Source organism: Abramis brama (genome assembly GCF_963993115.1).
Source record: "Abramis brama genome assembly, chromosome: 12".
Taxonomy (NCBI): Eukaryota; Metazoa; Chordata; class Actinopteri; order Cypriniformes; family Leuciscidae; genus Abramis; species Abramis brama.
The window spans coordinates 27,788,900-27,805,926 of record NC_139974.1 but is presented as its reverse complement, the minus strand read 5'-3'; the positions used below and the strand labels follow the sequence as shown (position 1 = coordinate 27,805,926).

The 17,027-nt window shown below is 35.7% G+C and overlaps 1 protein-coding gene across 1 annotated transcript in view; it reads left to right on the top strand.

The window, feature by feature from the left end:
• Window positions 1-13,207, top strand: part of rims3 (regulating synaptic membrane exocytosis 3) — a 69,995-nt gene extending 56,788 nt beyond the window's left edge. The window contains exons 3-7 of the mRNA XM_084132079.1: window positions 7,436-7,577; window positions 8,212-8,324; window positions 8,954-9,055; window positions 9,163-9,302; window positions 10,490-13,207. Of these exons, the coding sequence (XP_083988205.1) occupies window positions 7,436-7,577; window positions 8,212-8,324; window positions 8,954-9,055; window positions 9,163-9,302; window positions 10,490-10,702 (710 nt within the window). The 3' untranslated portion in view covers window positions 10,703-13,207. The remainder of the gene's footprint in view (window positions 1-7,435; window positions 7,578-8,211; window positions 8,325-8,953; window positions 9,056-9,162; window positions 9,303-10,489) is intronic.
• Window positions 13,208-17,027: the final 3,820 nt, after the last annotated feature.

The window sequence follows — 17,027 nt, the reverse complement described above, 5'->3', positions numbered from 1 at the left end:
TATTTGGTTCAGTTAGTTGGTTCAGTCAGAGGTCTATGTTTGATTGTGAATGGAAGAATGCTTCCTCCACAGAGTAAAAGATTTTTAAATAAAGTAATTGTGAAATAAAGTTTAAAAGTTAAAATAATATCAGACTGTGAGATATAAAGTTGCAAGTGCAAGAAAAGGTCACAATGAGTTTTAACTTCACCTTTTGAGATGTAAAGTTGCAATTGCAAGATACAAAGTCAAATAGTGAGATATAAAGTCACATTTTGAAATTTAAAATCCTAATTTTGAGATAGAAAGTCACAATTACAAGAACCAAAGTCCTAAATGAGATATGAAATCCAATTGTGAGAAATAAAGTTGCATTACAAGATTTGAATTCACAATTGTGAGATTTAAAGTAACATTCTTACCTATAAGTTGCAATTCCAAGTCAAATTAAAATCGCAGTCATGAGATATAAATCAAAATTGTGAGATTTTATATAAGATTGTGAGGAGCCCCAGACTTCACAGAAAGTTGCATCACAGGGCCCTTGACGACATACCGACAGGGCTAGGTCAAAAGATGTCTTACTTATATCTCTATGGGAGCATGTGCCTGTAAAGGTCTTGTGCAGCAGGGGCTAATTGGCTCAGGAAACATCTAGAGCCGCAAGGGCCCTTGATGGTGGACTGTACTGAATTTCGAGGTCCTGCGACCTTTTGACCCCTGTATTTTGGACGTCCCTCTGGCAACTTATTGAATGGACATTTCACAGGCAGTTCATGGCCGAGTGTCTTTTTGGGCCAATTAAGTACTAAACGAGGTCAAAGATACAGAACTCTGGACACTGTCCCAGGGGCCTGTGACGAGACATATCTGTCAATTTAAAAGACCCTGTAATTTTTACATTTTCTAAAATTACTTCGGAGGAATTAAACAAACACAATCTGAGCAGCATGACACAGCAACCAATCAATGGCATGAGTTTAGGGTGGGACTAACTCTTTGGTCAACCAATGGCAGATTATTTAGATTATAACCAAAATCAGGAGTATTTGGGGAACCTGTAAAAATAATTTTGACATACTAGTGGAAATTAATCACTTACTTCATCTTTAAATGTGGCCATTTATTCTACTACAAACATAGATACAACATGTCACATACAGTGAATGTACAGTTCCCTTTCACTACCTCAGAGCCAGCCTGTTATTCTTGTAAAATAACATGTTTATATAAGACGACAACATGTAGTTATTCTGTTGCACAAAGTAACTGTTCTGAAAATGTCACATATAATATTTCCCAAGCATTTGCTTGCCATTATGTCTGTGGTATTTTAGCATCAACTGTCTATCCACATCAGATGTTGTTCATTTTTAAATGAACACCTCAGTGAATTGCGTGCATCTTCTTGCTCTGTGTTCCTGTGGCCCACACTGTTCATGTTCTGTCAGTATTTTTAGAAAGCTGTTCTGGTTCTCTATGTCTCGCACTCGCTCTTGCAGTTATTTTATTTTAAAGACTATGAGCACCATGACAGTAAGCAAGTGTCTGCTGGGAATGCAATACTTGCAGTTCTGCAGCCTGTCTGTACATATTCTTCTGCAGAAACGACACTATTGTGATTCATAACAGTTTAGAACATAGAGTCATTGAGTCATTTGCAGTGCAATTGCTTTTTTTTTTTTTTATTACAAATAATTCTAAATTTTTATTCCATGGTGGAATAGCACTTGGGACTCGGGAGCACTTCGACTCGGCGGCGGCGCAGTAAAAAGTCATTACATACATTATAGTTATCCTTTTTACCTGCTTAGAAAAGCACCACGTTTTATTTTGTGTCACCATACTTGGTCGTGTAACTACTCGTGTAACTGTATTTAAATAGTGAAAACGTGGAATTGTTTGGTCGCTTCTAGCTTCACCTCTGTCTTGATCCTAATGAATGAACTGGGCTAAGCTAAGTGCTATCAAAGTGTCGCCGCGGCGCCAGAGCGATTGAGTGCACGCACTGAGACGAGAGAGGTATGCATCAACTCGTCTTAGTTAAGGGAATAACATAGTTTAATATGAAAAATCGGTGAAGTATCTCTTTAAATAACAAACATAAATTTTCTTCCATTTTATCCATTACTTCAGTCTTCATTGTCACATGATCCTTCAGAAATCATTCTAATATGCTGATTTGGTGCTTTAGAAATATTTATTATTTTTATCCATGTTTGGTAACATAATAACTTTCATTAATAAATTATTAACAAAGATTATATAATGCTTAATAGATCATTAGTTAATATATTCACACAGCTAGAAATATGGGATAATGTGCTTGTTGATGTTTACTATGTTTACTGAAATTATTAAACATTAGATAATGATTAACAGATATTTAATGTAAATTGATATGCTTACAAATGTCATTAAACTTTCATTTAATATGATCATGCACTTAAAAATCTAATGATCTAATTTAAAAATATATATATTTTAACAGATGTTATACAATTATTAAAATCATTTGTAGATTTTTTTAGAATTGCATGATCATATGAATTTAAAGATTAATGATATTGTAAGCATATCTATGTACAATAAATAATGATCTGTTAATCATTATGAAATGTTTAATAAGTTCATTAGTAAACATTAACAAGCATATTATCCCATATTTCTAGCTATTTTAATAAATATTAACTAATGGTCTGTTAAGCGTTATATAATGTTTGTTAATGACTTATGAAAGTTATTAAAAAGTGTTACCGTGACAGAAAGTTAATTTTGGGTGAACTATCCCTTTAAACACTAACAGTATTCATATATCAGAGTGTTAGTTCTTGGCTCATGGTCTTATCGGCTCCTATCTAATCCAGGAGGTAATTATGAAGTCATCACTCTCTGTTGTTGAGATGTCATCTTTTGGCACAGAATAGAGCGGCATGTTTTTCTCTTTATCTCTTTCTTAACATCAGCTGAGCAGCAGCCTATTTGTCTCTCTCTCTTCCTTCCCCTCTCTCACTTTATATGGTGAGGTCAGCAGGTTGGCCGTCAATGCTTGGCTGTAACAGATTGCTGGGTGCACTTGTCTTGTGCATCTTCCAGGTTTGTGAGTCGCCTGCCATCATCTACCCAGACCTTTGATTTATGTGTCCAACAGGGCTATAAGCACACCTTATGGGAAATGTGCTTTTCACTGCTCCCATAGTGTATGATTGCAGAAATATTTTATTTAGTGAACATTGATGGATCAATATGTTCTGTGAGAAAATAAATTATAAAAGGTTTTTTATTTTTTTATCTTATAAAACATATGAGGTGGCACACACTCGGGGAAAAAGGCTCACTAGCATGGGGCAAAAATACCCCAGTGTTGATGCAAATGTTTTGCATAATATGTAAGTTAATACTCATTAAAAAAAATCACTTCAGCGAAGTTTGTATTATTTTCAGTTTATTTTGATAAATAAAATATTTTGGTTTTTTTTAATAATAAATATACTGTTATTAAAATATGTCTTTTTAAAAATACAGAAAAAAATATTTTAAAAAGATTTGAAGGAGATCCCATACTAATTTAATGTGGCTATACTTTGGGTTAGGGTTAGAATAAATTATATTTTATGATATGATCAATATCATATTTGTAAATATGTTTGGGAATATATATTCCCAAATTCCGAAATCACATGAGTGACAATAAGGGCTTGACAATAATTTTTTGCTCACCAGCCAATATGGCTTGTGGTTTTCCAAATTTAGCCACTCAGCATTTTCACTGGCCAAAATTTTAACATCGATACCATGGGGAAAAACTGTCATATAGATATTTTTAATATTATCTCATATTAGGCTGCTGTCACTTTAAGAATTGACGCACAGGTCCATTATTCTGTTACACATGCGTTTTCTTTCTCAACTGTTTACGTTCACTTAAAACATAACTGACTGTGTTTATGTGAATACCTGCCAAGACGTTATTTTGTGTGTATTTGACTGTTTAAGCGCAATAAGCAGCGAAAAACCTCTATTTAATACTGAGAGGCGGCTTTATGTGATGCGCGCTTTGGGTGTGAGCTGAAAATCTGCGGGAATGAGTAAAATTATGCTCAATGCGCACAATCCCACGCCAAATTCAAGCACTGTAACACCAAAAATATTTTGGCCGTGGTGAAAATGTGTATTGTGTATGATCAAAAATCATGATGATGAAAGACCATGAGAGAAGCGCAGACGTATCTCAGATGCCCGTGAAATATTTAGCATGCTAAATATCTGGACCTGTCTGGGACTCAGAGTGCTGCAGTGTGAAATGCGTTTTGACTGGAAATTACATCAGCGACGACCTACAGCCAATGAGAGGTAAAGATACAGGGCAAAGGAAAGTTCAGGGGGAGGAGTCACAAAACACAGCAAGCATTGCTTCTGCAAGCAACTATTCTGTCCTTCATATTCTTGTCTCTTTTTCTTTTTCACTGCAAAATCGGCACACACAGACAACTTTTATCACAAGCTTCTTGCATGCATCATTTTAACAAGAAATAGTCTCACGTGAGAACTCACTGATTAAAAAGGAAAGTTGACTTAACTTAAAATTATAAGGCAACTTGCTGCACAGATTTTTTGAGTTGACTCAACTAACAGAGTTTACTCAACTGGAGATGTTATAGTTGAGTCAACTCAACTATAGAGGTGGTTTAGTTGAGTCAACTCAAAAAAATCTGTGCAGCAAGTTGCCTTATAATTTTAAGTTAAGTCAACTTTTCTTTTTTTACAGTGCTCCTGTCTCACTCGTGATCGTACGTTATTTGCTTTATCAATCCTTACGTGTGTTTGGTTGTGTGAAATGTGGTTTGTAGACCAGACAGAGTTGTCAGCAATTCTTCTTATTAAATGTTGTGTAATGTTTGACCCCCTGTCACTGATCCATCATGGAAAATGCACACAACAGCAACTGGCACCCGAGACAGTCATCAGTGTGAGATGAACAGCAATCCAATGACTTTGAAAATCATGCAGTGTGTACTCGGCATAAGGTGGACACCCAACTTAATAAATGATATTGATCATTTAAATCTAACCATGTCAACAAAAGGAAAAATCAGCCAGCTATTTATTATCATGTCAATAATGCCTTTTACACCAACAGTAGATCAAATTAGCACAGAATCAACTTTTCTATGTGCATAGAGAAACGCAACTGTTTAGGAGAGTGCTGATGTGAGTTTTTCCACGTTTCGTCTTCGCCTTTAGCCCCGTTGTAACCCTATATTCTGGCCAAGAACTATCCACTTTGACATGTAAACTTGTTACTAAGTTCCTCAAATAAAACTGAATATCTTTGGAAGTTTTGTAGTCAAGAACTTGGTAAATAGCTCTCATAATATCAACCCGCTGTAAACACGATTTTCTGAGTGGGCTGATTGCGATCACAAGTGCTTCCCAGTTTTGTGTGCAATATGCATCAGATGGTCAGTATGGTTTTGCTTTTTTGCCCTTTCTGGAGCTCATCAGCATGAGGTTTACCACTGTGTACTTGCTAATGGATGTAGCACTTTATAACTCCTTGGTGACTTCGAGGCGATAGCCTCTGGGCTCATGAAACATGAGAGTTTTAATTTTGGAAGTTATAATTTGGCATTGCTTATTATCACCTACTGTGTTTTCAAGCCCTGTTACAAATTTAAACTACCACTTTCTTCTTGTTTTACTGTTCTGATTTCCATATTTGGTGTTTGAGAACAAAAGCAAAAGCATTTGAGTTGTCAAGCTTTTATGCTTTGCCTGGATTGATTGCTTGTCAGAAAAGTATGTCAGCTAAATGCAGCAGTTGTAAACAGCTGGAAGTCATGCAGAGTAAGGGTACAGATGAGTTTACATTAGTAGCCAAGTAAATGACTCCTGGTATGAAATATGACTGGACTATATAAGCTCAGCTTTCATTTTCATAAACACTTTAGCAGTTCATGCTGTGTTTTTACATGGCATTACATTTGAGGAGTTTATATCAGTGCCACTTTCCATTACACGTCAATGTCCTGTGACTTTTTTTAACTATATAAGTTATAAAGGTCTTGACCTTCCTGACTGTCTTGTAATCATATGTAATCATTTTGATATAATTGACTGCAATAATATTCAATCAGTTGTATTAAAAATATGTATTTTTAAACTAATAACTTATTTAAACTAACAACTTATGTCCCACATTCTGCAAGCTACCCGGTTACAATATTATTTCCTTCATTACAAAAATGTAACATTGCTTAAATTGTTGCACCATTATTTAACATCATTTAGACCCTTTCTAGAGTGTCACATGAAGAAAAGTAAATAATATGTTACTGTTGTGTTGTTTTAGTATATTTGAGATACTATTATAGTTTTTAATATTTAGAAAAAAAATTGTTTTATATTTTCTGTTTTCATTTTAATTTTAGTTAAAGTTTTTGTCAATTTATTTTATTTCAATCATGAATAGTAATAATAACACTCTGAATAGTTTTAGCATCCCAGACAGCAATATAGTGTTGGCCCAGATCCGGCCCACATCTGGGCTGTGTGAAATCCACGTGTACCAAATGTGTGCTGGATCTGGGCCGACTGTCTGAGATGTTATGGAATATGGCAATGTTAGTGTATTTGGTCTTGGCCGACTATCTGCTAGACTGCTGCTGCTGCTGCAGAACAAGTATGGACTTGCTACTGCTAATAGATACACAGACATGCTGCTGTAAGCATGTAAGATATGCTGCTGCTGCTACATAAATAGACATACATAAATCTTATAGCAGATCTAGGCAGGTGGAGCTGGGGGAGGTGGAGGGGTTCAGAGGAACTCTGATAACGTGCTGGAGGACTAGCCTACAGTGGACAATGAACCACACCATTAATGTTGAGCAAGCAATCTCATTGACTACAGGATCAGCAGAGGTTCAGCCAATCAGCTTGTGCCATGTGGTAATCGTGTGATTACAGTTTATTTGAAGTAACAATTGTTTTAAATGGTTTTAGTTTATATTAACCCTGCTCTTTTACCCACATTATTTTAGGAAAATTGTCAATTTATTTATATTTATTTATTATGTGTGTGTGTGTGTGTGTACTGTACAACTATCGTTGTGAGGACCAGTTTGAGTTTTAGATCATTGGAGTGAGGACAAAGAGAGTAAAGTGAGGACATTTTGGCCGGTCCTCACTTTCTGAGACCCCTTTAAAGGCCTGTTTGAGGGTCAAGACTTGGTTTTAGGGATAAGGTTATAATTAGGTTAAGGGTAGGTTTAGGGTAAGGGTTCGGGTTAGGCACTTAGTTGTGATGGGTAAGGTTAGGGTAAGCGGCTAGAGATTGCATTGTGTCAATGAATGTCCTCATAAAGATAGATGTACAAGAATGTGTGTGTGTGTGCGTGTGTGTGGTCTATTCATGGAAAGTGTCCAGTGCTACATATGCATCTTTTTTGTGTAGATGGTGGAACAAAGAAGCTACGCAGCACCATCCGGCGGAGCACAGAGACGGGTATCGCTGTGGAGATGAGGAACCGTGTCACACGGCAGGGCAGTAAAGAATCAACAGATGGCAGCACCAACAGCAACAGCTCTGATGGAACGTGAGTGACATGGTGTCTCATTGTATTTGTATTTTGCTTTTATTTATTTATTAATCACTATTTAAACAACAGTCCGTTGACACAGACTCCTCATCACAGACATTTAACCTGGAGATCACAAATCACTGCATCCAAATGCATTTATATCTGAGTGAATCTCACAAAAACAATATGAAAAGAAAAAAATATTTTAATAATACACATTTTTATTTCACATTACGTTAATGACATTTTGATGATGAAATGTACTTTATTGTCATGAAAATAATTCAAATGTGGTTTAATATGATTAGAGCTGCAACAATTGATAAAATTGGTTAAAAAAAAATGTAAATAATGGATTACATTTTTATTACTTGAATAATTACCAAATATTTAATTTTTCATCTGATTAATTGATTAATAAATAAAATCAACATATCAATCAGTTATCAAAATAATAGTTGCAGCTCTAAATATGATAAAATCTTGACAAGTTTCATACATCTATGTGTAATGTGAGGTATTTTCACATTAAATGATGAAGTAGTTGGCTTCTCAGTACTATGTATTGCATTGTTTGGAAACAACCCTGTTTTGTATAGATGAGTTTGATAGATCACACATTTCACACATCTCAACGGGTGTATTTTAGGTTCATCTTCCCCACCACTCGCCTGGGCCCTGAGAGCCAGTTCAGTGACTTCCTGGATGGCCTTGGTCCCGCACAGATAGTGGGACGTCAGACATTAGCCACACCGCCAATGGGTAAGACAGCTGCATACTGGGTAGTATACACTGAATACAGCAATTAAAATTTTGTTAAAAAAATTTCAGTTTATGCTAATATCATATTATACCATCTTGACTCTTGGCAGTCCAATCAATTAATGTGTCAAGAATTATTGTGGCAAAACGTTAGCTTTATTCGTCACACTGCATATGGAAGGTCAAGTCGAGTATATTGCAATGTGTCTTTCATGCAAAACAGTCTTTCACGTTGTGTGCTTCACCAGGGTATTTTGTATGTACAGTAAATTTTCATACTGAGCATAGTATACATAGTATATACAGTAGAAATGGTACTATGCTATCCTTTAGCATTCTGTGGAACTCAGCTGATTGTCAATGAATTTGTCTGCAAATTGACGCAGATCTGATAAATGTCAATCTTTGCAGGAGCCCATGTTGACTGGACTGGAGTTACTGGCTTGATAGATTTAATAATAGCCTTTGTATCTAATTTCTGTTTCAAATCAAATATCAAGGCAGAAACTCTCAGGAATGGAGGTTATATGTTGTTCTTTGTCTCCACCTGCTGTTGAATTATCCCATTGCAAGATTTCTGCACAGAAATGAAAGTTTTGATCATAAGCCATATGGTTTTCTCTGTGTAGGTGATGTTTACATTGGTGTGATGGATAGAGGGGGTCAGTTAGAGGTTGAGATCACGCAGGCCCGAGGTCTGACCCCTAAACCAGGCTCAAAGACCATTTCAGGTAACCCACGATTAAAAATAACTGTGTTGTATCATTTTTATCCACATGATTCGTTTGGTAAGGCCATAGAACACTGTTTTATAATTGGATGATTCCTTTTCTATCAGCAACATATATAAAGGTTTACGTTCTGGAGAATGGAATGTGTCTCGCTAAGAAGAAAACCAAAGTGGTGAAGAAAACCCTGGATCCAACCTTCCAGCAATCCCTGATGTTTGACGAGAGCCCGCAGGGGAAAGTGCTACAGGTATTACAAATCCAAATCACTCCAGCTATCCTTCACAAACACATTCTTCAGAAAACAGCATATTACATCTAAATATCCAGCGGTCCCAAAAAAAGCATTTAATGGAATAAAAAGTTTTTAAAAAATCTCGAATCAGTCTTGAATTTGTTGATGGAGAGACAGGAGACGCTGTTTAAAGTTCAAAGGGCTTATTTTGTGGTTTTTACACTTCATATTCTGTATAGTCTATGCAGTATAGTTATTATTATTATTTATATTGAATATCATCAGTGGCTAGCCAAATTACATGTAATATATCAGTTAATATTCATAATCATCATAGCAATGTCATAATTAATAATTATATTATTTATTTTTATATGTGATATATTCTAATTAAGTCTAATTACTATTTACACAGAATGTAGTGTAATTGATTTGGTGTTAAAACCTTGATATTTAATATCGTTTCTTTTTTTGGTTAGAAAAATTATTAAAATATTTTTAATATTTGCAATAAAATGCTTAGATTTGGGCATTTATTTTAAATACATGCACCATTCAAACATTTGGGGTCAGTAAGATTGTTTTATGCTTTTGAAAGACATGTTTTATGTTCACCAAGGCTGCATTTATTATCAAAATAGAGTAAATATTATTATATTTTAAACAATAGTTGTCTATTTTGAATACATTTTAAAATGTATTTTTTTCCTGTGATGGAAAAAGCTGAATTTTCAGCAGCCATTACTCCAGTCTTCAGAAATCATTTTAATATGTTGATTTGGTGCTCAAGAAACATTTCTTATTATTACCAATTTTGAAAACAGTTATGCTGCTTAATAGTTGTATGGAAACCATGATAGTTTTTTTTAATTCTTTGATTAATAGAAAGTTAAAAGAAACAGCATTTATTTGAAACAAAGCGTTTATAACGTTATAAATGTTACTTTTGATTAATTTAATGCATCCTTGCTGAATAAAAAATCTTACTGACTTTAAACTATATAACTAAATATATATATATGTTCACAACTGAGACAAAAAGTACATTAAGACATTCACATTTTTAAGCGTCTCTTAAGCATCCAGAGCATAAGACACACTTAAAAATGTATAAATGTCATTACATAAGAAACTTTCACACCACGTGCAAATGCCATATTTTGGGCCGCTGCATTCTAAATGTGTCCATTTATCCTCTCCAGGTGATCGTGTGGGGAGATTACGGCCGCATGGACAGCAAGTGTTTCATGGGAATGGCTCAGATCCTCCTGGATGATCTCGATCTGTCATCAATGGTGGGCGGCTGGTACAAGCTCTTCCCCACCTCCTCTCTGGCGGACCCCAGCATCGGCCCTCTGACACGCCGACTCTCCCAGTCCTCACTCGAGAGCGCCACCAGCCCCTCGTGCACCTAGACACATCCACGTCCCCATCTTAATATGCCTGTGTTCTCTATCTCTACGTGTGTATCTTCGTTCAATATACCCCGCCACCGACCCCAAAAGCATGAACACACACTCTGATAGATACGGCCAACTCGCCCGGGGCTGGAACGCTCCTCTTTACCGACACAGATTTTAAGAGTTGGATACAAATCAGGCATGACACATTTAACACATACACAGATGGATATGGATGTAACCAGCAACATGCGGTTGTAGGGGCGTCCGGAATCAGTCATGGCTAGTTACATGCAGATCCATTGTTCGCAGGTCAATCAATAGGGGCATTTAATAAATCTGCTGAGAAATGTTCCTGACAATGTAGCATTTGTGTTGACGTCATGTCACACAGGGAGCAGAATGGGTTCTAGCAGTTCCAGATCCTCAAGGGTCAATAATTTCTCTATGCCAAACCCGAAGTTTTATTTTTTAAAAACCAAAGCAATTCTTATTATCTGTAGTGTTATATTATAGAGTATGGATATGTAGCAGAGTCAATGACTTAGATGAGATGCAAAAAAAACTAAAACGTGTTAGAAAAACTCACTAGACTACATAGCCTACACAATTAAACTTAAAGGGCAGGGCTTTACTCCACAGGTCAGGTTATTTATTAGAAATGCACACAGTTCATGTCGCATAAAGTAGCGTATTCTTTTTTTTTTCTTTTTTCTTTTTTTTTTCGGAGAGCTCAATAAATAAATATATAGATCGATATTTGTGTTTATGTATTAATGGACTGCATTCTGCACGTTAACTCGCAACCCTTGTTCAGCAAAATATGTAAAGTGCTATTTAAGCTTGCCTTTAAAATGATGTAGACTTATAGATGGTAGGTTATTTATTTTGCTAATGTTTTAATCTCACTTTTTGTCTGAACAACGCAATCTGCACCGAGCTGCAGACGTAATCAGAGGGAATCGAAACCCTCTGAAGGAGAACCAACTGTCCTGTTAAACCAGCAACCCTCATACACAGCTGCTGCATTGTGGGATATGCCGAACGTTGTCCGCTGGCAAGCAAGAAAACTTTTCTTGTAGCAAGTAGCGAAGATTTCTGGAAAGTTGGAGCCGCGTTATAGCCTACTTTACCGCCTCAAGTAGTTTTGGGTTTCGTTCTACCAGCATATGGATCTGAACTGTTAAAGGTCTTTTCCGTTTCCTGTTACACTCAGGAGGTCACGCTGAACAAAAACCAAGTACACGACTATATGAGGACTGGTGATGGAGTCGCTCGCTCAACAGGATCTTGAAGCCCAGAACAAACGGTATTCTGTAAACTCCTGGACGCTTTTGTTTTTCTCTATGAACTTTGCCATTGTGGCTATTCCTGTCCAATCAGCAGTCCTCTTTAGCTGGGTGGCTCTAGATGGCTTCTTCAGTCGGTCGTTGGTGTTACGGAGACATTTGGAAGGAAAACAGCACTGTAGGTAAAATACAAAGTGTTCATCACACTCCTGTCAGCCTCCTCTGCACATCTAGATTTGTTTTCTGAATATATCAGATCGGTACCTTATATATCATAGGATCTCTGTACCAGTACATCAGATTTCAGTTTTTCAGTTGCATCTTCTGCAGAGATGATGGTAACACTTATAAAATGATTAATATGTGACTATCAATAAGAACCAGAAAAATGATTCATTTCTAAGTTCCCATATGGATCATTAGCCAAATCATTAAAGACGCTTCTATAATTCAGTCTGTTCAAAGTCTAAATGTTGTTTGATTTTCTGGTTTGCATCATGATATGCATGATCTGCTTCTAAAGGCAGACTATGAGATCAGCAAACCGTTTCATCTGATTTATCATTTTGAATCGTTTGAAGTATTTTAGTATTTTGCTTTGCTGTACAGCCGTCTCTACTGAAACTTTGATACAATACTTTGCTCATTCTTATTATCATCATAAGTTGTAAATGTAGTACATTCAAGTTGAAACTATTTTACCCATGCCAGTCATGACTGATTTGACATTTTATAATATTTTACTTTCCAGCCCGTCGTTGTTCTTCAAGCTCAAACGTTTTGCCTTTAAACATACAAAATTAGTCTCTGCTAATTCTCACATGCATTTCTTGCTTCTTATGTATTTGCACAAGTTTGATTGTGTTGCACATTTCTCTTTTCCGCTAACAGACACATGTCTGTACATTAAATTAGGTACTAACTAAAGATGAAATTAAATTGTTTTACTGTACTAAAAACAAATGGTATTTGCAGCTGAATGTTTGTCCTTGGTAAACACTATGAAATGACTATTAGATATTGATATTTTTTCTATGTGATTTTACGTACATTGGAATATGGGATTATATGTGTCCCTTTACTGTACAATGAAGTAGTTACAAATCTTGCATTTTTGCAAAATGAAGAGTCTGAATGCATGAATATTTGTACTGTACTGCTCTATTTTTTCAGGTGTAGTGGATGGATATAGTTTGTTGCAATCCATAGCTAAACCAAATGCAACATCGACAAAACAAAACAAAAAAAAATCTAGATTTGCCGCTTCCAACTTACTGTGGTTTGGATGCGTTTCGATATTTTAACATGGAATGGGAACGATCAGATCTGTTTTGTTCTGACAGTAAAAGGATACAGTTATCAAATGCTTCTGTGGTTTGTTAATAATCTATAAATACAAATCTTTGAGTATGATGTTGTAACTTCTGAATAAGATACCACTCGCAACTGGTTCGTTTAAACGCTTGGTGTTGTATCAGAGTACTTGATGCTTTTATATGCGAGACCACTTCAATCTTTTCAGTTCATATACATGGAAATTATTATTTTTTTCGTTTGTTTTGTGTGTTTTTTTGGCAGTTTTATGGCATACACAGTTTATATGTGTGTGTAAGTAGGTGACACCAGCCTGACTGGGGAATGATCTTAATACACTGAATACAGATCAATATCAATGTTATGTTATGTTATGTTATGTTATGTTATGTTATGTTATGTTATGTTATGTTATGTTATGTTATGTTATGTTAAACAATCATAGCCGATACAGTTGGAGGTCTGCCTGGTATTCATGCTTACATTTCTTATTTGCATTCAGAAATATACAGTAGATTGTAAAACTGAGAATGATGTGTGACTTTGAACATTTTTATGAAATGTTGCTTCGTCAGGTACTGTATGATGTATATAAATGATATAAATGTTGAGAGATTGCTTTAATTTCCAAAAGGAATGTAATCTCCCTTTACAACTATCTGGGCCATTTAAAACCTTGTGAAGTCTTTTTATGAAACCCTGTTTTTTGTCCGTTTGTGAACAAATATAAGGATTATTGAGGCTATAATTATCTTATTTTTGTAAAATTAATTATTTTAAAGGGTGGTCTGCTGGATAAAAGGCGATGGCTTGTTTATTGCCTTACTTGTGAGTTATTATTATAAGGCTTAGATGTGTTACTGAAAGCCTTGGGTGTTTTGCTTCGATATCACTATACTAAAGTATCTCTAACTTGAATGTACATATTATATATTTAATTTCATTGTATTGCAGTTTTTATTTGTTTTACAGTGTCTGAATGACACAGTACATCAATGACACATCATTTCCCGGTATGTGTTGATGTTTAAAGGCTTACATGAGCACAAGAACCCGGGGGCCTCTTTTATAAATGTTGCATAGAAACCATCCTACATTTGATCTTATGATAATTTCTCAAATGTGCGTAGCCTACGAACGTACGCCCAAAAACTTTGTACGCCTCTCTTCCAGATGTGATTGTGAAATTTATAAATCGCAAATTATCTTCAAATTGTGCGCAGCTGAATGGTTTCAGATCTCCACCTTGTAAACACCAACTAATTAATGTCATTAACATAAAAGAGCACCAGTCAAATCCTTTACTTGAGAATGGCGAGAGGCAAGAATTGCTTAGATTTCCAAATACTTGCAGTACTCCGACTCTCTACCACAAGGAAAAGTGTATATGTCTGCTTAGACCCTGACGGCGCTAAGCAATTTTCCACATCAAATTTTTATAAATATGAACATTGGTGTGGATTTTAGCATACGCACAGATTTGAACCAACGTTCATTTCACTTAGAAAACATATATATATATATATATATATATATATATATATATATATATATATATATATATGAGGCCCCTGTTATCTAATTCAGTCTATTTACTAATCTAATTGCTGTTCGGTTTTTGGAAAAACATAAGATCGATATCAGATATCAGTTGAGACATTCAGTGCATGTTTGTTTAGGCCTACTTTTTTGGAGATTTGTAAAATGAAATGAAGAAAGCCGGCATTGTATTTTCTCAAAGAGCCATTCAGTGTCTTTAAAAATGGGCTCTTTTTGTTTGTGATCACACTTAACTAAAACATTGAATTAAAAATATATATACATATATTTTATTTGATTTATATGATATGATTACAACCTTAAATTTATTGTAATCTTGGGTCAGACTTAAAAGACTGTCATTGGCAACTTATTTATTATGCGAAGATGGTCACTTGTAGTCTGTTTTCTCATTCATGTAGCAAAGCTGTTAGCAGCTATTTTGTTGTTGCCATAAACCAGCCATTCATATTATTCATGGATTGTTAACAGCACAAGACACTGTTAGGACATGCTCACCTTCGCAGAGTGAGGTTTTCAACTTTCATGAGAAATGTAGCTACTTTGAAATCCATGCCCATTGCATCCATACATCTCTCCTATATTTAACCCACTACGGTTTAAGTCTTGCACTTTGGGAGAGCACGATCAAAGATTTATCAGAGACAGGTAGACCCCAAAAATTATTCAAGCTGACAGTGCACTGCTGTTTAGGAATAACAGAATGGTAAAGAGCTGTATGGGGAAGCTGTAATTTTATACTTGTGCTTTGTAAATGTTTTCTATGTGCAGTATTTGATAATGTAAAACTGGTATTTTTGTGGTTTGTACGCTGCAGAATTATTTAAGGTGCACGCAGTTTTGTAAAAAAAAGGATGGGAAACTTTGAAAAAAATAATAATTTTGACTGAAGCCTGTATTTGCATGCATATTGACTGCTGGAAGCTGGAGGTCAATAAATTTGATTTGAATCATCCATTTTTTGTGTGTGTCTGAATGTAAGTCTTTAGCTATAGGGCTAAAATTGGCCTACTACTTGGCAAAAAAGAAAGAAAGGTCTCCCATAAAAACCTGGTCTCCCATATCAGCTTTTTCCCAACATATGTAGGCTACATTTTAAAAACACTAATTTTATTTGGCAAATGAGAACCTGGCAGATATTTTCAGCAATGCAAAGTAAATCAGTAAGAATATGTACACTAAGAAAGTCAAGTGTAGGCTATGTTAAGTGCAGTTTTACATGTAGGCCCATCTCACAGCATCTGAAGTGAAATGTCTAAAACTCTTGAGTGCTGCACCATAGGACAGTTCAGAAACTGAACTCTTTGAGGGTCCACTAGAGGGACTGCATCCATCATTCATTTGGCCCAAACTGTAAGTAGGAAAACAAAAGTGTGAATACGATCCACTGAAATTGGCTTGCGCAGCTTGATTGGGCCAGTCCCATGTCTTCCTCTTGCATGCCGAACCGTGGTCTCCGTTTGCTCGGACCAGAAACACGTTTTCTAAGTTCCTGGTTGCACAAAGTACAGGTCTGTGCCTCGCGGAGGCGCTGCTTTCCCGCTGCAGAAGTGACTCGATGGAAAACGGGCTGGTAAATTTCTTTTCTGCCTCAGGACGTTTGCAGGTTGCCCTGTTTTCAGTCGCATTCTTAAAGGGAATTTCTACGTTTCCATAAAGGTCAGGAAAAACGTCACACAAACCACGGAAGTGTCGTCGCAGTATCTTTGGGGTGATTTTACTATCATCCACTTTCCAAAAGTTGCGCTTTGCATTTGGGAACTGCGGATTTATAGGCACCTGGAAATGTGAAGGGAAAACATCCTTAATAAAAGTTCAGTAATAATAATATAGCCCAATACTACTAATAATAGTAATAAGGAAAAAATACCTACCTTTACAAAACAGTTGTTTGATGATAAACAGACTCTGATATTATTCGCAATGCCTTTTCTATCCCCATCCACAAATGTCGTCACCGCATTCATTAACTGATGGGGGAAAAACAGTTCTATAATTAAAATCAAATAAAAACAATAGCCTATTTGTATATGTTTCTGATTTTGCTTTTTTAAATAAAGAAACCTAGGAAAATGGCTTATTGTTTTAAGCCACTTTCAATAAAAGTTTGCACTAAATGAGAAATTGAACCCAGGACAAAATAAAACCTTATTCGCAGCAGCGCCATATTTTAATGG